The sequence below is a fragment of the Lycium barbarum genome, chromosome 8, assembly GCF_019175385.1.
Source record: "Lycium barbarum isolate Lr01 chromosome 8, ASM1917538v2, whole genome shotgun sequence".
Classification (NCBI taxonomy): Eukaryota; Viridiplantae; Streptophyta; class Magnoliopsida; order Solanales; family Solanaceae; genus Lycium; species Lycium barbarum.
Window position 1 is genome coordinate 123,554,887 of NC_083344.1, and position 26,755 is coordinate 123,581,641.

Consider the following 26,755-nt stretch of genomic DNA (forward strand, 5'->3'; position numbering starts at 1 on the left):
TAATCAAGGGTTGTGTTCATTGGGTCTGAATATTGTTGTTATACTGCCAGCTTTAAACCTCTTGTGTATGACTTGATCTCGGTTGTTTACCTCATATGACTTTGTATGTTGACACCATGAGTAACACATGAACTGATGTGTATCCCCTGAAGCATTGCTTATATTTGTCTAAGGCATAATTTTGGTAATCTGTCTAGGTATCTTGACCCCTTTGGGTTTAGTTCTGGGTTTCTCAAATATGTGTGTGGTCTGATACATATTCATACTTAGAACAATTGGTGATTACTTTTCTCTATGTTTGTCCATGTCTACATAGTGGTTAGTTACATCTACTGTTTGGTTGCCCATGGATGTGTTGTGAATGTTCTATCAACATATCAATCACAGTTTACAATACAAGCATGTTTTAGATTAGTGTTAAGATCACATATGTTCTAAAAGGCTGTGAGATGAAAGTAGCTTGGATCAACATGATGTCCCATAAGAGACCTATTGTATGGCTACTAGATTGATGAAGTTCAACTGATTACATGAATGTGTTAAAGCCAAATTTCAGAACTGTGTGCATGGAATTTGGTGTGTCTGCTTCAAGCTATCCTTGTTTTACAAATCATTAAATACATGTTCGGTTTAATATATTTTCAAAATCAATTGATATCTCTCGAATGTTGGCTCCTTCTATGAACTTAGAAGTTTAAAATCTGTTGAGTGATTCCTTAGAACAAAATAAAATATGTTGTTTTAGGTTCATCAAATATAAATTGAATATCAGTTAAATCCTTGATTAGCCAAGTTCTTTCGTTCGTCATTTAGAATCCCAAATCTTCATCCTTTACTGTTTTCTGTCGCTGTTGGTTTCTGTAAATATTTAAACTGAACTACTGATTTGAGGATTATCGTAGGTTATGAAAACTGGCAGTTGCTTACCACATGAATAGGAAACATCATGTATATATTAGGATATATGTATGAGAGTATATCAGGTGTATGCATGAATCACTTATCTTGGAAGCTGAAACTGCTCTGTTTTTTACTCGTTGCTTTGATTGTTTGGATACGATTTTGGATCTATGCTTGTTTCCCTCTAATTGCCTGTTGGTATGGAGCCTTCTGCCCATTTTGTTTATTCCTGTATGTCTCCAGTTCCCCAGTTCTCCAGTGAGCTCTGTTTGGGATGTTGTTATTTACGCGATGTTTCCTTTGTTCTTCCTTTCCATCTGAGTGCTGCCATTATATAATTCGAACACATAAAACTTATTGTATGCATGTGATCCCTATTGTTATTCCTTCTTCCTGTATGCATGTGATCTTTGTTGTTATTCTCGGACCATGGATTCTCACCAACTCGAAATACCGTTTTAAGACTGCAACATAACCTTTTAAACTTGTCTTCATCCAGTTTGACATGAAAAAAACTGCCTGGGATTTGTCTAACACTGAGTAAAGAGATTTTTGTCCTTTAATGAACATTCCCTACCTTGTTTTCTTTGGTTAATCTGAAGTCTTGGGGTCTGTGATGCATTCAGTGATCGTTTAGAAGTGTTTAGGTCGTTCTTATGTGTTGATCAGAGTCACTCTTAATCTATTAAGATAGTCCATAATTCATTTGGGAATAAGTGCATTCCATCTATGATAGTAGCAGTGGTGTCTCGCATGTTTATAATTTCTGATATCAATCTCTGTGCGTCCTCATATGATAGCAGTCAGCGGTCCTACTTAAAGTTTTCATTGCTGTTATAACTCAATTCTGTGGAAAGTTCAATGGACTTATTCAATCAAGTGGTAACTGCCTGAAAGTCTATTTTGAATTGGAAAACTCTCCATTATATTGACAAAAATGATTTAAACAACGAGTAAGATTTTAGCACAAATGAAATAGTTTCATTCTCATGCTGTTTTGAAGAGCTGGTGGAAGATTTAGTGTAGAACCTTTCCTGATAAGCATCATCCCTTCCAGTTTGCTAATTGGTTTCTATGTTTGTCTAAAAAATGGCTAGCACACTTCTGGTTTGTTTGATATTAATAACTGCATGCTACGACATTTTTATTATGTCTTGTAAAATTTTTATTTGCCTACAAATTCCGGATGCGCTCTGCTTGGTTGGGAGATGAGTTTAACTGAAGAGTTAAATATTTGGCTTTAGAATTTTATTCATCTTAAAGACGCAGTCTTGAAGCTTAGGAGAGCTGATTCTCGGCTGATTCAGGGTTGTATATAATTTGTATCCATAGTTTTGTGGTAGTTGACGTGCTATGTTGCTGAATGTAGATTAGCCTCCCCTTAATCGATATAGGTTAGGTGATTACCAATTTATGCCAATAGGATTTTAGGGAAAATTATGCTCTATAAAGGGTGAAGAATAATTAATCCACGTGTAATGAGTTAATAGACATATGCAGCAGTATATTTATGGGCAATTTGCGCATATTGCATAATAGCACTGTTTTCGTGTAGGTATTTAAATTTTGTACCTTCATTTGACATTTGTGGGGAAATAGCCTTTCTAAGATTAACGAAAATACTGACTGAAATATGATACACTGAATTTAGATTGGAGTAGTATTGATTATAGTTTGGCTCATTTATTAATTCCTTTTCTCTCTCTGTCTTTGCATGTGAAATCCCTGCACGAGTCCGACGAACACCTCTCCAGCATTTGATGTTGGGCTAAAAGCCCAACAAAATCCTCCTCTCGAGTCAGCCCACCCGCGTCAAAAAATAAAATTCTGGGCCGAGACCCAAATGGCAGAATATATGGCAGCATATATACAGAAAAGAAAGAAACGAATTTTGGGCCAAAGCCCAATAGCGTGAGCAGATTACAGCAGTCTAAACTGGGCTGAGCCCATTTACATCATACTTATTCCTCTATTTTTATTTTTTGTGTGCATTTGATATGTATTATATGACTAACATTTTTGTTTGTTAATTTAGATAAACCTTAGTGATGTTGAGGGTTTTAGTTTAGTAATGGGTAGTTAAATCCACAAAATTACATTCCCTCGTATTTTCTAAACTATTTATAGTATCTATAACGTCTATTCAAGTAATTGATTTTCAAATAATATGACTATATATTTTTGAGTTAAATGAATCATCTTCCATTCTTACTATCTCATGAATTTCAAAACGTCGTTAAATAGGAATCCAATTATATTTTATAAACATCTTCAAGATTTATTCAATTATACATATTTTTAGTCGAAATTGGTTAAATAAAGAGTGAAAAAAAATAGAAAGAAACTTATGGACTTTTCATCATATTTAAGAACATAAGTCTAGGCATTTCTACACCACCATATTCATATAACATCATTTTTATCTAAAGATCACATTTGATAAATTATCCTTTAAAAGGCTATTAGTCATACGTAAACTATCTTATTTTCTACAAATCTTATTTTTGAATAATATTATTATTTTTTCATTTAAGGTCTTAGCAATATCTTTAAATCTCATTTAACCTTTAGAACCTTCCTTTTACGCAAACTATTATGTTTTCTACAAGTATTATTTTAAACAACACTATTACACTTTCGTTTAAAAATCTTAACAACATTTATAAATCGTATTTCAAAAAATAGCATTAAAAGTACTCTTTTATACAAATTATTATTTTTCTATAAGTTCTATTTTAAATAACATTCTTATATATCTATCTATAACTTTAGTCATACTTACAAAACTACTTTCTTTTCATACAATACTGTATTTACACTTAGCCTAATTAATTATAAGTCCGGTCGGTCAACCATTGTTAATGGGTCTTAAAGGGTGCCTAATACCTTCCCTTTAGACTAATTGAACCCTTACCTAGAATCTTAAGTTTCGCAGACCTTAAACAGAGTTGACTTTAAACATAACTTTAATAAACTTTAGGTGTCCTAATTCACCATAAATAATTAGGTGGCGACTCCTTAAAAACAACAAAAACAGGAATCTCCAATATGTCGTACTTCTAATTTTAACCTAATCCGGGTAAAAATGGGATGTGACAAGGAGGACGAGTTTATCGGACTCGTATACGGTGGTCATGCATAAAATGAAAAGGAAAGGATTAGTATCTAATCAATGGATAAAGTTAAACATGTAGAATATAAAATCAAAAACAAATTAGTAAGATTGTGTATATTCTATGTATATTTTAAGTATATCTCATGTATACCTTCCCTTTTTGATAGCCTAACATGCGTCCTATATGTGTCTCAACTTTTAGGTAGGTCCCAGGGCTCATTTTTTTCAATCTGATGGGCCAAGCCCTTTCCCTTTATACTATAATTATTCCTAAATTTCTATAGGGACCATGCTCAGATGTGAGTTAATATAAAAAAAAGGTACCCAGCCAAATAAAGGTATATAACCATATATTAACGTTAATACTCATATCCTAACACTTTTACATGACTGCAGGTGCTAGTTAGACCACTGGGATAGTCTTATGAATTCAAAGTAATGCCAACAAGTATTTCCCAGCAACAGAACAGGTCATGAAATGGCAAGTTCTAAAGAAGCAGTAACAGGCTAGTCAAAATGGGGCATGCGAGATAGAGTATCCATGTCAAATGCAAATCAATTATTACATATACAGAACCAAAGCCCTTTTGTGTACACATCCTCATAGGCAAGACATTGTAATTTGTGGAGAAGCAATTGCAGCTCAGGCACATATATATGACTTAAACAAGCACCTGATGTAGACTTCCCACAAGACATGGATAGGTAATAACTGAAGAAAACAGCCAGCGGCCACTAGTGTTATGTTATGCTGTTGAAACAAGATCCCATACAAGAGGCAGTCATGATGCAATGGCCAAAGGCGTTAAGCTACGTGGCATAGAGAAAACCAAACATGCATATAACAAACAGGTGACATGAAACCATCTGGGCGAAAGATGCATAGCCAATGTAAAAGACTAACATAGCTTAATGAGGAACTCAGTAGATAGTATAACAGATAAGGATGACATAACCACAACACAAAATCCTAATAATAGTTCGGGGCATGATATTGACATAGACTCCAATACTTAAAACACATTTTTGGCATCCATATTGTGGAACCAATCAATGAACCAAATGAATTAAGCCTCATGGCATATATAGCTTTATATCTTATTAAGCATGCCATTTTAGTTTCAAAGATGCAACCTGAGTGAGCACACACAGCACATATTAAACATTGTAATGCACACACAGCACATATTAAAACATTGATGAATTAAAACTAAAACATAAGCCTGAGTGAGCATGCTTGATCCCACATACTAGACAATAAAATTATATTCAACTGGGGAAGATCAGACCATAGACAACACATAAAACATGATCAAATCATCAAAAAAAAATTGATTAAAAGCAGTGTATAGCACCAACTTTTCTCACACAAAGTTAAAACATGAGGATCCATACTTTACATTTAGGTAGGCTGGATCAGGTTAGCATATGAGGCATGTTTAGTCAAGATCAATCATACCGTTGGAACTAAGATTTAACATATATAGCATACTTTGACTATGTTGATCTAAACTACTCTAAACATACCAAAAGAAGTAAGAGCAATACTGATTTATCTGGCAAGCTTGGTAATAATTAAATCACATGATCTAAGACTAAATTAAGCACTAATATAACCTACACCTAAACAAGAATAGACTAGTTTTAACACAGAGGTATCTGAAAACTACATAAAACTGAAGTAAACAACATACAAATCATACAAAAGCAGGAAATTAAACTAACACAGAACAAGCTAAAAAAGATGAAAGTGCAGGAAAATTAAAAGAGAAGGGGAATTACCTTCTCCGGGTGCAGCGAAGTGGGTGCGAATCTTCGATCTACACTCGAAACACTTCCAAATCCGATCTTTTCGATGCTCGGATTCGCAGCAGAACCAAAGTAAACGAGAATAAAATTGATTTGATATTTTGATTTGACAATAAAACAAGATTGAAACTACTAATAGAACTCGTATTTTGGGGAATTATAGGCGACTAAAAGACTCATATTTTAGAGCTTTTCAGGGTTTCAAAAAAACTTGTTTCAGAACTTTGATTTTCCGAGCACTTTTGCGACTCGAAAGCCCTATTTTGTAGGGGATTTATGGGGTTCAAGAACTCGTTTTTTGCAAGGCAATTTTGGGGGTTCTCAAACCTTGTGATCCCTTTTAGGGGATTTTTGCCGCTCCAAACAACAACAAAAAAAAACTACAAAATAGGGGGGTTTTGGGGTTCAGGAACTGTGATTCTTCCCGTCCTCTTCTGCGATTCTAACCCCCTACTATTTATGGGGATTTGGGAGTTCTTTTGAGTTGAAGAAAAAACAGGGGGAGAGGAGCGGGGGAAAAAGGAAGAGGAGCGTGGTGGGGTAGCGGTGTGGGGGTCGTCGGCGAGGTGGGGACGAGGAGCGTGGGAGTGGGGTGTAGGCGGCGGTGGTGGGGAAAAGGGAAGAGGAGCGGCGGGCAAACGACGGTGGTGGGGGTGATGAGATGATGAAGGCGAGAAGAGAAAGGAGAGAAAAAAAAAAAGGGGGGGGGGGGGGGAGGCGGCGTAAGGAGTAAAAGAATAAAGGGAAACCCTAGGGGTTTCCCTTATGTTGGAGCTGATGCGGGTCGGACCCGGTATTTTTTGGACTGGGTCCATTTTTGGACTGAGTATTGAGAATGGGCTAAAATTAAAAACATAGACTGGGTTTAAAAATTGAGATAAAAGATATGGGCTAGTCCAAAAGATATTAGGAGTTAATCGGACTTTAATTTGGGATTCGGTAAGTCGAAATACGGACTGCGTGTAAGGAACAGTTTGTCTTCCAATATTTAAATAAGAGACTCATTTTGATTAACGATGTACTGAGAATGACATAATATCACATAATACCAAAATGTGTAATTATTAGAACTCGGGTAATAAAATTATATGATGTTATAATAGTCGTGCAATAATATTTTTTAAAAATTCACAGTAAAATAAAATACTATTATTTAATTATGCAAAGATAAATGCGATGCGTGTGCGTAAGCTGGTAAAATACTGAAATGATAAAAATTTGAATAATAATAATAATAATAATAATAATAATAATAAGTAACTGAAATATAATAATGAAGCCCCGATTTTGATAAAAGGCTAATAATCATAGTAAATACAATATATATATATTTTTTTAATTTTCCACAAAATGTTAGGAGCATAAATAGGTATTTTGGAAGAGAGGCGGGACAAAATTGGGTGTCAACAATTATTATTATTATTATTATTATTACCAGTATTATCATAATTTGCGTTACAGCATCTTAACACCTTCTGCATACGCATCGCATTTATTTCGCACAATTAAATGATACCGTTTATTTATTGTTAAAATATTATTGCACGGCTATTACAACATTATATAATTTTATTACCTGATCCCTAATAATTACATATTTTGTATTAGGTAACATTTTGTCGCACTCAGTATATGGTTAATTAAAATAGGTCTTTTATTTAAATTTAGAAGCCAAACTATTTCTTGCACTCAGTCCGTATTTTTTATTTATCGGATCCCAAATCAAAGTCCAATCAACTGATAAATATTTTTTGACCAGCCCATATTTGATCCCAATTTTTATACCAGTCCAGGTTTTATTTCACTAGCCCATTCATTTAATACCCGGTTCAAAAGATATTGACCCAGCCCACAAAGGACCGGATCCGACCCATTCCATTTCGAAATAAGGGAAACCCTTAGGGTTTCCCCTTTCATTTTCCTTCACGCCGCTCTCCCTTCCCGCTCCCTTCTCTCTCTTCTCTTCTTCCTCTTTCTCTTCTCCATCGTCACCCCATTCCCCCTTGTCCCCCCACGCCACTGTCACCCCATTTCCCCTTGTCCCCCCCACGCCACCACAGTCTGTCCCCCCACGCTTCTCTGTCACCCCACTTCTCTCTCTCCCGCTCCTCCCTCTTTCTTCAACGCCAAAAAAGAGCAAAGACCCTATAAATAGTGGTTAGTTGAATCGTAAGAGGGGAGGTTTTTTTTGGAAAAAGCCTTGGAATCGCAGAAACCCCCTAAGAATCAAAGTTCTTGAATCACCAAATTTCCCTTGAAAATACAAGTCTTTAATTGTTCCAGTTCCCCTTTAAAACATCGATTTTTAATTTGCTCGATATCGTCACAAAATATTAGATCCTGTTCTGCTTTTGCTGTGGGTATTCGTTCGAATCCGAGCATACGCAAGTTCGAATTTCAAAGTGTTCGAGGTTAGATCGAAACCTTCGCCTCACTTCACTGTACCCGAAGAAGGTAAACTTTCCTCCTTTTAGTATAATGCCTTCAATTCAACGTTTGTGTCCGTATGTTTAATATTGGGTTATGATTGTTTGGATTAGCTACGATTAGTACCGATAAATCTGCTTTAGGTCTGATTTTTGTCGTTAAGCCGTAAGTTGTCGACTACGGTTAGATTAATTAATTTGTTTGATGTTGATATCAGTTCATATGGGGACACCTAATTAGTTTTGGTCATTTGCCATTTGTTCAAATAGTTGGTCAATCTGTTAATTTTTATGAAGTCAGTCCGTTAATTCCTTTTCCTCTCTTTTATTTTGCATTTTTTCTAGTTTCTTAGCTATTATGTACTAGTTTGGTCTATCGTTTGTATGATCTAGCATGTTATCATGTTAGTTCAGTTTGCGGTTCTTGTGATTAAAGCATGTTTACGTGCTAGTATGATTGGATAAGAATGCCTCTGTTTCAATTCTGCTTAATAGTTAAACATGATTTAGTATGTTAGGTTAATTCAGTAGTGTACAGCTTATGTGTTATAGCCCTCACGCCTTTTTACTTTTTCTGCATTTTAATTCAGTTTCTTAGTTGTTTATGTTCCGTATTATATGTTTATGTGCTGGTTCCATTTAATGCTAAATGTGCTCCTGTGCTATGTTAGTTCAAGTAATAGAATATGTGTATCTTGGTTCAGTTTCACTTAACTTTAGCCTAGGTTGTTTAATATGCCTTCATATGTTGATTTAGATTGGCTTGGCCTATATTAAAGAATGTTCTTATATTGTTGGTTTTTCCAATGAATTTTGCTTGCATATTGTCCTAACCAAGCTTGATCAGATTAACCCTCATGTAATAATGTTCAGTTTTTTTTTATGTTGATCTGATCCCTGTTCATTTGCCCCTCTTAAATACCTAGTGCAGCCTTGTTATAGTATTGTTTAGCCCATGTTAGTTGTGTTTTGATAATGTGATAAGAAGGGAAGGGATACTAAGAGGTTTAAACATCTTATGATCAAATACTAGTCTGTTTTCTCTTGAATCACTTTCTTCACCAAAATGTCAGGTTTTTTTTGCTTATGCATAACTGAAATCTCTGTGGATTAAATGCCTAAGGTTAAACTAATGATATGCCTATATGCCTTTAAAATCTGTGTACTGAGAATCATCATGTCCTTGCCTATTCTCTAAATTGATTCTGTGTGACCTACTGCTGTGTTATTTAGTGAAACTACATTTGGTTTAGATGGATAAAATTTGCTAAGCATGATTGATATGTGTCTAAAGGCAGTTTGATTGTTTGTGATGGTTGTTCATATAGAATGTTAGACTTAACTTCCTGTTCTAAAATGCATATTGAACTAGTTCTTAAGTATCTTTGTTTGCAACAAGACTGATATACCAAACCACCTCCTTGATCTTGAACCAACTTCTATTAGTGATTGATTGTAGGCAAAGGATCACACTTGTTCATGCCTAAGCTTACCCATTTATGACTCATATTTTAAGGCATTGGATGGTCTCCTCTGTACTGTGTTTTGTTAGAACAAAATTCTGTCTTTGAAATATATTTGAGGATAAAAAATGAACATCATGTTAACTGGACCCGAATTGAATCTTTGGAGATAAAAAATGATATATGGCTTAACTGAATAATGTCCAAAGCCTCTGTATATTTCCTGAATCATCTTATGCCAAGTTATAAGGTTTATGCTGCTTGGTTCTACTGTTGGTCTAGTGTCATAAATTTAAAAATGTGTCAAAGGGGAGCTTGAGTTTAATCTGCTTCATCTCTGAATCAACATTAGAATTCTGTCAAAGTTTTACACTGAATATTTGAGATGTTGTTGTGGGAATACACTTGAAATATACGAGGTATGCATGCTCCGTATACACTTTAGTGTATATAGGAACCTATACTTTGTATATACAATTCTTCTCTGTGTATACTTGAAATTTCCTTACTGTGTTTGTCTTGGCCAAGTTAAATTTAATTTCCTTACTGTGATGGGATAATATTCCCAGTTCTTACTTTGAGTTATGAACTTTGCCTTAATAATTATCTAGACCCATACTAATCCTTTTCTTTCGTTTTATGCATGATCATCGTATACGAGTCCGAGAGACTCGTTTCTTCTTCCATATTCTGAGTTGGGCTAAAAGCCCAACGAAATCTGCCGAGTCATCTGCAAATCAGCCCTATCCGCAGCCAAGAAAATAAGAAGCTAAATCCTGGGCCCAAGCCCAATAGCAGCCATGGGTCGCAGCAAGCCAAACTGGGCCTAAGCCCAATCTTGTGCATAGTTCCAGCAGTGGGGCCTTAGATGGGCCAGATCCATTCTATCTTTTCCTTCTCCCTCTCCCTTATTTTATTGTTGTGTATTTTTTATTTTTTACAACTAACCTTGTCTTATTAACTTAGATAAATCCTAACGAATTAGTAGATTTAATCGTAGTAATGGGTAGTTAGTTTAAAAGGGACTAACAATCGATTCCATAAATTCCATGTTTCTCCTTTTCATATTAAAGTTATTTACAGTATCCATAATAGTCACTTATAGAATAATTGATAGTATAAAATTCATATTTTCGAATTAAAGGAGTCGCATTCGCATTGTCTTGATTTCAAAACATCATTAATATGCAAACAAAATTCGGACATATTTTTAATAATTTTTTAAGTTTTAGTGAATCATGTATATTCTTAATTAAGCATAGTTGATAAAGACAAAAAAAAAAAAAAAAAAGGAATCTATTAGCTGTTCTTGTATTTTTACTCACACTCCTAAAACTTAAAGTCAACTAATACCTCATTGCTTGGTTCGTTTAAATATTTATTAAACATTGCAATAAATTCGCATCTTATTTACTTATATGTTAAATTATCCTATTTTGTAAATCTCATTTTATTATGCTGCTTCCTTTTAAGTTATTAGTAATTATTATAAATTTTACTTCAAATAGCATTCTAAGATTTCCTTTTATATAAAGTGCTAGTCTTATTTTTAATAGCCTTCTTATTTAAAGCGTTAACAACATTTATAAGTTTATCTTAAATGGCATTTGAAGCTTCCTTTTATGTAAATTATTGTATTTTTCTACAAATCTCATTCTAAACAGCATTTTTTACTTAAAGCCATATCAACTCCTATAAGTTTTAAATAGCATTTAAAATCTTTTCATATAAATTATTATATTTTACTTAAAACTTATCTTAAGCAACATTCTGATATTTTATAAACCTTAGCAACATTTCTTAGCCCTTTTTTTTTTTTTTTAAGCTTTAAGCATCTTATTCAATCTAATTAATTAACCTAAGTTTGACGGATAACCGTAAGTTAACGGATTCTAAAGGATGCCTAACCCCTTCCCTTTAGGATAATATAGAACCCTTACCTAGAATCACAGTGATTAAGCAGGCTATTAACGGAGGTTTAATTAGTTTTACCTTAGTTAATAATTAGGTGTCCTAATTCACTGTAAAATCAATTAGGTGGCGACTCCTTAAAATAAAGCAATATAGGAATCTCCAATATGTTGTACTCCGCTTCAACCAGGTTATAATGGGGTATAACACTGCTGACTACACTTAATGTGACATCATGATACCCGTGGATGGTTGACATAAGTTGTGGCCACAACCTTTAAAAAAAAAAAAAATCTCAACCATTCCACTTCTTGTAAGTCTACTTCTTCAAATATCCAACTAATAGCACATTCACCGATGTGAAAATCCAAGCTATTGCCGATTTTTATCATTATCATCAATTGGTTCTTCGATTTATAAACCAATGAATTTCTACATTCAATGAACCGTCTTGTCTTTTCAAAGAGTTGTCTCTCAACATATACATTTTATCATGAAAAGTCACAACCTTTCAAGTGACATCCGTTCACGAAATTAATGAACACGACCTATAATGAAAGACATACGAACAATCTCATCAAATTAGTAGTTCGAACAACTATTCCTTACCAAGACGGAATGAGTTATGTGAATATTTCACTAACTAGCATATCAATACCACCAAAGGCATACCATGTCAATACCACAAAGGACATATATTGTGGGGTTGACATAATACTATATTGTCAATAAGTCAACATCTTCTGATTCTATCGAAGTTTTATGATTTGTGAACCTGAAACCAATATCCTTTTACTATTGGTGGCATATCCTAGAAAACACAATTAATAGTTTTCGGTCCAATTTTTACCCTATTAGGTTTAGGAACTTGCACTTTAGCCAAACACCCCCACACTTTGAAGTAATTCAAGTTGGGCTTTCCATTTTTCATATGGAATAAATTGTGTTTTCTATAGGCACTCGATTGAGTATTTTGGTAATCATAAGGATAGCTTTCCCCTACAAGTTCTACAGGAAAACAAGAACTTATTAACAAGACATTCATTTTATCAATGATTAATTGAACGTCATATTTATCAAACAATAGACAACGGTTAGCCTTTCACCAACATCCATGTCAATACAAATAATTGTATATCAATAGACACATATTTTCATGAAAAGTCACGACATTTCTAGTGACACCCTTTCATGAAAGAACATAACTTTTCTGAACAAGTATATAACAAATTATCAATTTGGTACTAGTTAATCTCAATGACCACCATATCAAAAATCCACTAAAGATTTTGTTCGTTTGGCGTAATATACAAGAATGCCATCATTTTTCATATTTCTTGTTATTCCAAATTAAACACACCCTTTCATGAAAGAACATAACTTTTCTGAACAAGTATATAACAAATTATCAATTTGGTACTAGTTAATCTCAATGACCACCATATCAAAAATCCACTAAAGATTTTGTTCGTTTGGCGTAATATACAAGAATGCCATCATTTTTCATATTTCTTGTTATTTCAAATTAAACACTCAGTCTAATATTGACTTTATCATAAGTCACGAAGCCCCCACATTTCAAATAATTAAGTACTCTGTTCTTAGGCAACTCAAAATTAAAGGATAGTATGAATAGGTGTCATTGTGCCTTATCAAAAAAGTCACAACTATTCTATTCCCATTCACACCTATTCAAGAAAATCCTAACAATAGTAACACATTGTTTCCATGTCACTCTTTTTCCTCCATTCTCAACTTGTCATCTGTTCTCATTCTGATTTTCTTGTGATATCCAATTCATATGTAATAATTTCTAGTTCTAACTTTTTTTCCTAATTACATCACCATCTTCTCTGATTGAGCTTCTACTTTAATTACTACTATTTACTTTGTGGAATGGCAGGACAACTTGTACTAACATTCAAGTTTAAGGCTCTCTTTTGTCAAACCCCTCCAGAATTCTTGAAGGCAAATACCAATTGATTTAGAGACAGAAAAACAACAATGTCCATTGACTAAATAAAGAAATAGTCTCTCTTTTTTCACCATTTTGTATACAATAAAGATGGAATCATATATAATCACAAACAAGAAAATGCTTTCTCTAAAATAAATTCACAACTATCACAATCTGAAATCAACACTCGTGGGAGAAGAATATTTTAAAAGCAAGTATCATTTTTTTTTTTTTTTTGAAAATTTAAAAAGGCAATCACCACGCAGGCATGCACATACAGTAACGAACTCATGTTGATTTATGGAGAAGTTGAAGTTGCATGATTCGATCAACGAATGCCTTTGTTCCAAATCTTCATATCTCCTCTGCGTTTATTACTTGTGAAAAGATGAGCTAGTTGACAATTCCATTCACAAATCCTTCAGCAATTGAGGTGTTTGTGGAGGTACTCTCGATCTTTGGTGGGCCTGAATGCCGCCTTGTAATGGCTGGTGAAGGCGGGTAAGAGAGTCGCTTCTTCACAGAACCTGCTGATCCCTTTTCTGGTGGTGTACCGTTTTCCATGCCTAATGGACTCTGCAACCGTGACGTTCTTGCTTTTGCTGACTGAGTGGACGCCATATAACTTGGTACCGACGAGCAGCTTGCCAAGCTCTCATCATCTCTTACAGATGATCCTGCAATTAGGGGTGGCAAATTAGCTCATGAAAACATAACCCGCTCAACCCGCCTACGTTTTGGGCTGATTATTGACAGCTCAGCTCATTTCAACCCAACCCTTAAAAAAATGGGCTAATATGTAGCGCAAATTAACCCATGAGAAATCTTGTCAAAATATTTTCAAAAAGATATTTTTTCTAGTTTGATATGTTATATATAGCCATAATAAGGAAAAAAATTACTAAGTACTAAATAGTTATAAAAGAACAAACAAAGAAATTAAAATTTAGTAAAAATTGAACAGGTTGGGTTATGACCTACTTTTTTAGCCCATTCAACCCAACCCATTTCAGCCCAAGTAAATTTTGGGCGGGTTATTGACCCGCCCATTTATTTACTTAGCCCATTTTGACCTGCCCAAATTCAACCCAACCCGCCCACTTGACACCCCTACCTGCAATGCTGTGCCTCCTGTTCATTTCTGATTGAACACTAAACACGCTTCGTGTGTCATCATCTTGGTTTATTGCACTGACTCTTGCACTTGCTGGTTTGATTTTTCTAGCAGTTCCTCGCTTGGAAGGGGTAGTAGGGGACTGGCGGCTTGGAGGACGGTTTGGCTTTTGGCCCGAAGGAGAAGATGGGAGTTCAGAATTCAGTTGATGCCGCGCAAATGCCTTGGTAATTTCTCCAGCAATGGACAATTGATCACTTTTTAGTTCTTTCTCTGACATGCTTTGGGTTTCCTTAGGCCTAGAACCCATCCACCGCTCTAACCAGCTCCAACCCCATTGAGGATTGGTTGGATCCATAAATAACAAGTTGGTAGATTTCGATGACTTCTTCCAGGTTTGCTGTCCAGTCAACATTTTTGACATAATCAATGACTAGTAGTGTCGTTAATAGCTTACAAGAGAAAATTCATAATGTTTAAACATGGAAAGATATTCCTTTGAAGAAATGCAAAGGTTAACTAATACAGAAAACTAAAGAAAAGAGATGAAGCCGAGATATCAGCAATAATATCATCATTAAAAGTTTTACTCTTTTTTTTTTTTTTTCTTCTTTTTTCTTTTGATAAACGTCATTGTAAGATTTTGACTGTACATTGTGAGAGGTCAAAACATGAGTTTTAGAAACATCAACTTGGCACAATGGTAGAAGGCTACCTAGATCATCTTTTGCATATTACAGAAAATAGCCTTGTCACTTAACGACCCTCTTTCAAAATGTTAATAGTTGTATATAGAAGAGCTATTAATGGAGTACCTGGTGGGAATATGAATAGGCTAGTGCTCTTTCTCGTCTCGTTGCAGCTTCGTATCTGCTGAGCAAACTTGCTTCTATTTGCTCCTTTGATTGTAGAGTATCATCCCATTCCTCCCCTCTCTATGAAAACAGAAAACATTAGACGAAAAGCATTTAAAAAGACATAAAAAAAGGACCAAGATAGCACAAAATATGTTACAAAATCTCGATCCCTTAAATATTCAGCTATAGCATATTGTCAAAAACGAAAAAAAGCATTCAAAATTACACATTAATGCTTTTGTTTACAAATTCGGGACAAATAGATGAATTGCTCCTGGTGAAATTTCCAAACACAAAATTTTCACTGTTGAACAATATAATGGTTAAATGTATACACCAGACTCCATCTTACAGCATGTGTTGACATACGCGCTCCCACAATTTTGGTATATAACATTTACCAATAAACTTCACCAGAACACTGTCACAGTTGTTTTGAGAAAAGGTTGGAATTAAGGAAGAATACTGACCCTCAAACTCTCAAGTTCTTTTGCATGTTTCTGCATGAGCTGTCTCTGGAGAGTTCTGTTCTCCTCCAATAACCTGCTCCTTCTAGAACTAATCTGAGACTGCGCACGAGATAAAGTCTGCATACATTTCAGTGTATTTGCAGTTTGCCGTTTGACAGTAGGTCCATCAACTAGTGTTTTGAGTCTGACAAGTCCTCTTAAAGCTTTCAATGCCCTTCTGGCCTGCAAATGAGAAACCCCGACAACAAGTTCTATCTCAGTACCAAAAATTTATTCCATGTTCTCACAAGTAAAGCAAAATTAAACAACAAACTAGCTATCTAAATGAAATTTGTTGGCAAGTGTTAGAGGTTGTCGATGTATTAAGCCAAGGAAAAGACACTTGAAATGACAAAATATGGGCATACAGATGCATACCAGATATCCTCGAAATGCAGTCTGAATCCTGATTGCGGCTATTTCCTCCTTGGATTTGCCTGCAAATTGATTGACAGTAGTTAACCGAACAACCTCTGCAGCAGCCTGGGCAGCTGCAACAGCCGCTTCGGCTGCTGCAGCTGTGGCAACTGCAACAGAATAAACATGTTTAGTCTGCTCTTCTTCCACTTCATCCAATTTGACCTCTTCCACTGGCGGAACAGGTCGAGGAGGAGATACTGAGGCAACCACCAAAGTCGAAGAATCCGGTACTGGATCCTTTTCTTTCCCAAACCATTTCTTCTTTGATTTACTTGCTTTCTGAAATTACACTCAAGAGATGTCAGGCACCAGTTAACATCATGCTAGAGAAGTACTAGTATATGATTTTTTTCAACATACCTTGTCAGCCTTTTCCTTAGAATTTGGGCTCAGAGCCTTCTTTACTGAAGAAAACCAGCTTCCTTTCTTTCCCATCTTTGTATTCCACAAATTACCCTTTTTAGAAGACAAAACACACCACATTACATGGATGGTAGAACCTTTTCAATTACCAGAAATTCAGGTAAACTTAGTAAAATTACAGAAAGAGAAATATCCAACCTAATGCCCAAAGAGAACTTGGTATGAAGTATCATGTGAAAGATCACAATTTTACACTAATGCACATAAAATTTACAATATGCTTAGCTAAGATCAGCACAAGATACAAGTTGAAAAATGAAATAACTGAAAGATCTATACTTCTATGTCTAACCAAGTTAAAAATTGTAGCTGAGCCTAGATTATCTAAATCTAATTAGTCAACTAGGAATACAAGCAAGCAAATATTCTGAGTCCATAAAACTAGGCTGCTGACAAGAGAATCTCATCAATGCATAAATTGGCTCTCATTCTCAATAACTTCAAATAAAGAAGAAAAAATACAAACTTGGAAGATAATGCACCTATAGCCTCAAGAAAATTTCTGAAAATGGAAAGCATTTGAACAATGACATTTCAATTTCAAAGAAAGGTATCAACTTCCCAGAAAATGATGCACTGCCCATATACTAAAACATCAAGAACTTCAAGAAAACAGTAAAAAAAAAACAACATAAATTTCATTGATTTGAATAATACCAGAGATCTAAGAAAGCTTCTATTTTGTTCCTCTATTCTTCAAAGACTGCAGCTTTTTCTCTGTAAAGAGTCAACAATGTGGCTAACACAAAACAAAAAGATAAGAAAAGAGTTGGACCCCTCTAATCTTTAGTGATTCTTTTTGCATATTTTGTAAGTGAGAGAGAGAAACTAGATCTTGATTATGAACATTTCCAACTAATGAATTTAGAGAAATATTGAAAGATGAACAGCTGTTTTTGGCAAGTGTGGGGGAGCTGGAAACAGTGGACCCCACATGAAAATTATTAGTAGTTTGCTGTATGACACACTTTTTCATTTAGTCGAGAAAGAATGATACATTTTCTTAGTCACTCTAGAAAGAATGATACATTTTTTGTTTGGCAATAGTTTAATTTTAAACTCTATCTTTTATACTTAATTCACGAATATTTTGATTTGTTTTAGACCATAAAAGTCAAAAGTTTTTTTTATTTCGTAAATTTCGTACTCAGTCAAATTACATTACATAAAATGCGATAGAGGGAGTATCAGATTCTGCACCCCCAAGCCCCCCTCCCAGCCACTATGTGATGAAAACAATGATTAAGCCGACACCATTTTCATTTTACCGTTAAGCATTGATGGCGTCAGAGTTGAAATGTTTTCACATCCCAGAGAGCAAAAACACCAAAAATCAATTTTTATGGCTTTAAATTCATCAATAGCTGATCAATTTTTATGGCTATAAATTTAATAACGGAGCCAGAATTTTCACTAAGCGGGTTCATAATATGAAGAAGTAAATGCACAAAAAGCCAAAGGATTCGAATATCTACAGATATACATTAAAAAATAATGTTAACGTTGCATATGTAGTAAAATATTCTGCCGAAGGGGATTAGAATGAACCGTCTTGCTTCTACCTGGTTCCACCTTTCATAAGTAGCTGGAGTATCTTTTTTATTGGATGTAAAACATCTGAAGCAAAAAAAATAGCTTTAGGGAAATATTTCTTGATCTTTGTTTTGGTGTTTCAGTGGAGGGTGATACATGATAAAGTAGTACTACTCTGTAAGAGATTAACTTCTAAAGATCAATCTTAGTGTTAGGAAATTAAAAGAAAAAAAAAAGAGAGGGAAGTCTACATTATTAACAGTGAAAAATTATAGAAAGTTTGTTTTAAAACCTTAGTTCATCGGTGGTCATCCAAGTAAATTTTTTGCACAAAAATCACTATTCTAATTTTTGGAGGTTTATTGCACAAAAATCACGATTCTAATTTTTTCGTAAATCTGACATGCCACATCACATGCACTTGACATTCCCACTGTATGAAACCATTTTAAAGACTCGACCCTTTGACCCAAAAAAAAAAAAAAACAGACCGTTAAAAGTGAACATTATAAGAGCTGATTATGATTATGAAAAACTTGATCAACATTGATACAAGGTGTGGTATTTATACATACAGGTAAAAATATAGAACAGAAAGAAGCGTGCTAAGCATAAGAAATCTTTGATTATGAAAAACTTGATCAACATTGATAGAGTGTGGTATTTATACATACTGGTACAAATATAGAAGAGAAAGAAGGAGTCCGGAGTCTAAAGGTATAAAAATACACGGTATAAATCAAAAGGGGATAGCCAAAAATTTACAGACCAAAACGGGTATAACGTGGACTGATCCACGTTATACCCCAAATTTCTTTTCCATTGTCAGAACAATCACGGAAAAATTAAAAAAAAATAATTAAAAGGTATAACGTGTACGGATCCACGTTATACCTTTCATTAATTCCCCCCCCCCCCCCCCCCCCCCCCCCCGCGTTTTACAAAGATATTTAAATCATATTCGGCTTTGTTTTTAATAAAAAAAAAATTATTGATTTTTTAAATTTTTAAAGCATATAGTTAATTTCAGTGATATAGCGAGCACTAAAAAAAGAAAAATTGGTAAACTTTTTTTTTTGCAAAGGTGCCCGAAGTAAATTTTGTTTGAAAAAACTTAGTGTTTTTTCCATACTTTGACCAATGATTAGTCGTGTGTGAAGACTCTGAAACGTCAATATTTTATATAGAACCTGATTTTTTTTCTGCGTACAATAATGTAGGCCCAATACATCGAGGATACGTAGACATTTGGATAGTCATTTTAGGGGTTAAAAAGGTGCCCAAAGTAAGTTTTGTTTGAAAACTAGTTGTAAAGTGGTCAAACTTTAGATGGTCATAACTTTGCGCTCGGACGTCCGTTTTACGCGTTTTTTTCTGAGATCTACGCGGGCAAACTGCCACAAGGCGGTTTGGCCAAACCGATTTAAAAAAAAACACCTTTTATCCCATTCAATTTCAATTTCCCCCCAAATTGGCGTGAAAAGCCGATTTTTAAAAAAACACCTTTTATCCCATTCAATTTCAATTTCCCCCCGAAATTGGCGTGAAATTTTCAGTTTTATTTACTTATAATATGATGATACGCAATAGATTTCAACGTAAAAATTCCGGGGTAATGTAGCTTTGAATGTCAATTTCACTTCTGTGGTTTCAATTTTTGAAAATAAAGCTGACTAATTTTCTCGACATATAAAGTTGACTAAAATAACCTTACAGTCAAACACTAAGTTTTTTCAAACAAAACTTACTTCGGACACCTTTTCAACCCTTAAAATGACGATTCGAACGTCTACGTATCCTTGATGTATTGAGCCTACATTATTGTACGCAAAAAAAATATTTGGTTCTATATAAAATATTGATGTTTCGAAGTCTTCACACACGACTAATCATTGGTCAAAATATAAAAAAACACACTAAGTATTTTGGTATAAAATGGATATAGCTCCTGCTCGCATGGCTAGAAAGTGTAGTACGTGCAAGCAAACAGGTCAAACAAGAATCGCTGCCCCGACAGAAATCAATAGTTGTTGTTGCTTGTTGGTTTTTATGTTTTTTCTTAAGTTGTACAATCATTGTTTCCTTATGTAATCTTCCAAGAATATATAAAATGTCTTGTGTCGTTTAATAGTTAGTATGTAATTTAACATTTACTACTCAGTTAATGTGTGATGTTTATTTAACTTATATTTTATTTTTTATTTATGTTTGCACATATAATACATATTTAATTATTGCATGTGTTAAAATATTTATTTCAGTTAATCACTGAAATTAACTATATGATTTAAAAATTAAAAAAATCTTTTTTATTAAAAACACAGTCGAATATGATTTAAATAGAAACAACGTCTTACAAAGTATTTATAAAACGCCGAGGAAAAATTAATGAAAGGTATAACGTGGACTGATCCACGTTATACAAAATTATTTGTATAACGTGGATCCGTCCACGTTATACCTTTTAATTTTTATTTTTTTATTTTTCCGTGATTGTTCTCATAATGGAAAAAAAAATTGGGGTATAACGTGGATTAGTCCACGTTATACCCGTTTTGGTCTGTAAATTTTTGGCTACCCCCTTTTGATTTATACTGTATATTTTTATACCCTTTAGGCTCCGCGCTCGAGAAAGAAGCGTGCTAAGCATTAGAAACCTAAAGATAAGAGGAACTAAATATGTATCCAAATCAAATACTTCACTAATCCTAACGTAATAGGACTGTACATCCTTATCAAAACATTTCTTGCAAGAATGCTAATTTGAAACTTAATGTTGTAAATCATTTGAATTGGTTTCAAGTGAAAGTAGTTTTTTTCATCCTATCATGATTCGATTTCCGATGCTGCCATGTTAGATAAAGTTTAAAACTAAACGATATTCAAAAAGAGGAATTTGATATCAACAAAAGAATAAAAAAGAGGTATAGAAACAAGAAGAATGGAAACAAGGCTGATCTTGCACAAGGAGAAAAAGTCAAGCAGTATGTTGTACCTGAAAATGAGCAAATGAGTGGTAACAACAAGAGTATCAATCCCAATACCAAGGCTCATGACAAGATTCAACAGAACAATACAAACATCAAAGTTCAACATTACAATACTCAAAACATGACAGTGGACAGTCAAAATAGCTACCAGCAAAACACCAACAGGGAACCAACCAACAATCAGGATGACAAACAAACTCAAGTCATGAAACACAATCACCCAATTGATCCAGGAGAAGCCCAAAACAATTATCTCAAGCTCATTAGTGGCACTAGTCTTGAGGAAGATCAAGATAATAGTGATGTCTATGTTAGCAAACAAGATTTACACTCTGAATCATCCTTTGAGGATGAGGAAGGTGATGTAGATGGCAGTTCTGATGATCGAGATTATGAATTGGAAATGAGCTCTGAAGTCAGTGATGAATATGCCAGTGTTGACAGCGAAAGTCTCCATGATAATGAAAACGCATCCAGTGATGAGCATGCCAATATTTTAGTGGAATCTTTTTGCTCCCAAACACTGGTGGATGTGGATATTACAGACTTTGACAACGTAATTGACAAAATTCACCTATCTCCCAGAGGTAGAGGTAGAGGTAGAGGTAGAGGCAGAAACAACAACAGAGGTGGTAGACAAAGCACAAGAGGAAGAGGTGGCAGGGGCACCTATCAAATACCTGTGGATAATACACAGGAAATGAATTTATCCAATTAGTTATGATGTTTAAGTCATTATTCTGGAATATCAGAAGCATTAGTTCTAATGGTGCTTTTGAGAGACTTCAACAAATTATTACACTTCAAAATCCTCCTTTCATAGCTATCAGTGAGCCTTTCCACAAGGCTGATCAAATTGGAAAATACAAAAGACTTTTGGGCTACACTAATGCCTATGCCAACTGTAATAGCCAAATATGGCTACTTTGGAATGATCTGATTGATTGTAGAGTGGTGGAAGAAACCGATCAACAGGCTACTTGCTTGATCAACTGGATGGGTAATAATGTTCTTATCACTACTGTTTATGCTAAATGTGATGCTAATATCAGAGAAGCCTTATGGGACAGCCTGAGAGCTTTATCCGTGAATTATAATTTACCTTGGTTAATTGTCGGTGATTTTAACTGCATTACTGATCCTGCTGAAAAACAAGGCGGTACTCCACACAGAATGTCTAAGAGTTTACCCTTTCTACAATGCATCATGGATTGTGATTTGATTGACCCTGGATATTCAGGATCTAATTTTACTTGGTGCAATGGATGGGCACCTGATAAGAGAGTATGGCAAAGACTCGACAGAGTGTTGATCAATCAGGAATGGTCAAACTTCTTTGAATCGACTAATGTCGATCATCTAATAAGGACAGGGTCAGATCATTCACCCTTTCTCACCATGGCTATTTCTAATCAGAGAAACCATGTCAAATACTTCAGATTTCTTGACCTGTGGACTGAAGAGCAGGACTTTAAAGAGACAGTGAGTCAAGCATGGAATATTGAGGTGCAAGGTTCCCCTATGTGGAGGTTTCACCTTAAGTTGAAAAATACTTGCAAGAAACTATCTGAATGGTCCAAAAATTCGGTGGGTAATATTTTTGAACAAGTTATTGATATGGAGAAGAAAGTGGCTGAGATGGAGGATAAAACGCTCAATGATAATTCTGAATCTAATAGGGCTGATTTGAATCATGCCAATGCTCTTCTTATCCAAGCATACAAGAAAGAAGAAGCTTACTGGAAACAAAAAACGGGTATCCAATGGTTTGTAGAGGGTGAAATCAATTCTAAATTCTTTCACTCTTTTGTAAAAGGCAGGAAAAAAAGGCTATCCCTTAAGAAGATGAGGAAGGATGATGGAAGATGGATAGAAGGGGATGAAGACATTGCTAATGAGGCTATATCCTTTTTTAAGAATCAATTCTCTAAAGAGGATTCTGTTAAAGATTTTTCCATTCTTAATTGCATTCCTAAAGTGATCAATGATGATGATAATGAACATCTTACATCTAATCCAACTATGGATGAGCTGAAAGATGTTGTCTTTTCCATGAGCTGTCATAGTGCCCCAGGACCTGATGGAATATCTGGGAAATTTTATCATAGTTGTTGGGACATTATTAAAGATGATCTTCTACTAATGATTCTTGATTTTTTTGCAGGTAATCAGATTCCTAAAGCAATCACTCACACCTGTCTCATCCTCATTCCCAAAGTAGACAACCCCCAAACTTTTACTGAACTAAGACCAATTAGTCTTAGTAACTTCTCAGTAAAAATCATTTCTAAGCTTGTTAACCAAAGACTTAGCTGCTTGATGCACAAGATTGTATCCCCTAACCAAACAGGCTTTATCAAAGGCAGATCAATCACTGATAATATCATGCTTACTCAAGAAATTGTCCATAACATAAACAGAACCTCTCCAGCTGGTAATGTGGTATTAAAATTGGACATGACTAAAGCTTATGACAGGGTATCATGGGAATACCTTTGTAAGGTCCTTTAGACAGTTTGGCTTTGCTGAAAGGTGGATTGATAGTGTTTGGAGATTAATTACAAATGTCTGGTACTCTGTCAATATTAATGGGACCAGACATGGCTTCTTCAACTCCACAAGGGGTATCAAACAGGGAGACCCTCTTTCCCCTTCTCTTTTTATCATAGGAGCTGAATTATTTACTATAATGATGGAAACACTAAATCAATCTAAATTTATTCCATTTTCTATGGATAAAAATGGCCCTAATATCTCTCATTTGTGTTATGCAGATGATACTATTCTTTTCTCCTCATGTGATTCTCATTCCCTGGGTCTCCTAATGAGTAGATTGGGGGAGCATGAAGGTGTCTCTGGACAACTTATCAATAGAAACAAATCTGGTTTTTATGTAACCTTTAAAGAGGACGATCAATCAACTTGATAAAAGGGATTACTGGTTTCAACCATTGCCAATTCCCTATGATCTATCTTGGATGCCCTATTTACGTTGGGAGAAAAAAAATTGTCTATTTCAACACCATGGTGGCTAAAGTAGCCAGAAGACTACAGGGATGGCAGGGCAAACTACTATCCTATGGTGGTAAGGCTGTCCTTATCAAATCAGTGCTTCAGGCTCTTCCTTTACACCTTCTATCTACCGTTCACCCCCCTAAGACTGCCCTAGATCAAATTGAAATGATTATAGCTAATTTTTTCTGGGGTATGGATGGTGATAGAAAAAAGAAACATTGGAGTTCTTGGAATGATATGAGTTATCCAGTTAGTGAGGGAGGAGCAGGATTCAGATCTTTGAAGGACATCTGCAACTCCTTCTCTGCTAAACTTTGGTGGAAATTCAGAACTCAAAATTCTCTACTGAGATCTTTCTTAGAAGCTAAATACTGCAAGAGATTCCACCCAGTTTCTAAGAAATGGGTTTATGGCCAATCCCATATTTGGAAGAGGCTTATGGATAGCAATAAAATGATTGAACCTATTATTCTCTGGAAGATTGGCAATGGAGAAGCATCATTTTGGTGGGATAATTGGACTGAACTTGGTCCTCTTGCTAGACTGGTTCAGAACCAGAGAACCCCCAAAAATACTATGGTAAAAGATTTCTATTCTGGCAATCATTGGAATATTATGAAACTGAGAAGGATTCTACCACAGAATATCATTAATTATATTATTTCTATTGAGTTTAACCTTGCTAGGAAAGATATTCCGATCTGGACTTCTGATCCGTCAGGGAAATTCATTAGCAAATCTGCTTGGCATATTGTTCGAAGGAGAAAAGGCATTACTCTGGCTAGTTCCAAAATTTGGCACAAGAAAATGCCTTTTAGGATTTGCTTTTTCATGTGGAGAGCTCTTCAAAACAAGATCCCATCTGATGATGTTGTGAAGAGATTTGGAATTTACCTTCCCTCTATTTGCAATTGTTGTCCTATTCATAAAATAGAAACTTCTCAACACCTGCTCAGTGAAAGCAAAATTGCTACACAAGTCTGGGAATATTTTTGCAACACTTGTGGTATAGATCGTGTACATGGGCAACTCAGAATGTCCACCATGAAATGGTGGATGGCTAAAGGTAAGAATTTAGTTCATACTTGTATTTTACAGTGCTTACCAGTTGCTATTTGTTGGGAGATTTGGAAAAACAGGTGTAGAGCCAGATTTGAAGACAAGAAGATGTCAACTTGGTTCATCATACAACAAATAAATAAGCTCATATCTCTGGTTCTAAAGGCTCAATTCCCAGACGTACATATGCCCAGCTCTTGGTTGGACAAGTGCAATAAAATGGAGAATCTCAGGCCTATAACTCATTCTCTAGCAGTATATTGGCACAAACCGAGCCCTAACTGGGTTAAACTCAACGTGGATGGTTGTAGCAAAGGCAATCCAGGATCAGCAGGTGGAGGCGGAATCATCAGAGATCACACAGGAAAAATGATCAAGGCATTTGTAGAATTCTATGGCCAATGCAGCAACAATGTGGCGGAAGCAAATGCAATCTGGAAAGGAGTTAACATCTGTAAAGATTTTGGACTGACCAGAGTTGTGGTGGAATCTGACTCTCTACTAATTATTAATATACTCAATGGGAAATTAAAACCTCCATGGCAAATCAGAGAGATCATGAGTAAGATTATGAGAGACACTAGCCATGGTGAATTTGTCTTTATTCATATTTATAGAGAAGGGAACTCAACTGCGGACATGCTTGCCAATTGGGGAGAAGATTCAAAAATCTCTTCTAGCTTCACTGAAGCTACTTCCCTACCTTCCAAGGTTAGAGCTTCAATGCAACTAGAACTTGATGGGTTCCCAAATTTCAGATTCAGAAGTAAAAGAAACCAATTCACTATTGATGATAGTTGAATTAACTACTTACTTTTTGGTACTCTCACAGATGTGTATAGTGTCCTTCTATTGCTCCTTGTTCAACAAGAGAAGGATTACTCATCTCTCTGTGCTCAAGGATAGGAATCAAAATCTCATCTTGATGATTATTTCTAATCTTCACAATGTAAATGAGGCTAAGGTCTATGTCCTCCTCCGTGTAATTAAGATTTTTGGTAAATACAGGTTGGAGTCATGCCTAACTCCCCCATCATAAGGATGGATCTTTGAAAAAAAAAAAAAAGAACTATCTGATGATACAGTTGGTGAATCTTAATGGAGTTGTCAAAAATAAAGGAGCTCTGACTAAGTTTTGTAAAGCATTTATTCCTTCATGCCTCCAAAAATAATGAAACATGCCACGTATTACAATACCAGAAGTGGTCACAATTTAAGCTTGGGCTACGTACAGAACAGTAACTACATGTGGTC

At 35.1% G+C, this 26,755-nt stretch overlaps 2 protein-coding genes across 2 annotated transcripts; one reads left to right on the top strand and one right to left on the bottom strand.

Annotated features, from left to right (window-relative positions):
• Positions 1–13,640: 13,640 nt before the first annotated feature.
• On the bottom strand, positions 13,641–17,769 carry LOC132607096 (protein IQ-DOMAIN 3-like). Its single transcript, XM_060320912.1, has 7 exons — positions 17,562–17,769; positions 16,842–16,937; positions 16,440–16,760; positions 16,023–16,244; positions 15,511–15,630; positions 14,696–15,095; positions 13,641–14,258 (listed from the first exon to the last, which is right to left on the bottom strand). Exons 2-7 carry the CDS (start codon positions 16,914–16,916, stop codon positions 13,975–13,977), a joined length of 1,422 nt encoding a protein of 473 aa, XP_060176895.1. The 5' UTR covers positions 16,917–16,937; positions 17,562–17,769; the 3' UTR covers positions 13,641–13,974.
• A 3,677-nt stretch (positions 17,770–21,446) lies between these two features.
• LOC132608280 (protein SCD6-like) lies at positions 21,447–22,145 on the top strand. Its single transcript, XM_060322329.1, has one exon. It carries the CDS (start codon positions 21,447–21,449, stop codon positions 22,143–22,145), a length of 699 nt encoding a protein of 232 aa, XP_060178312.1.
• The last annotated feature ends 4,610 nt before the right edge of the window (positions 22,146–26,755 follow it).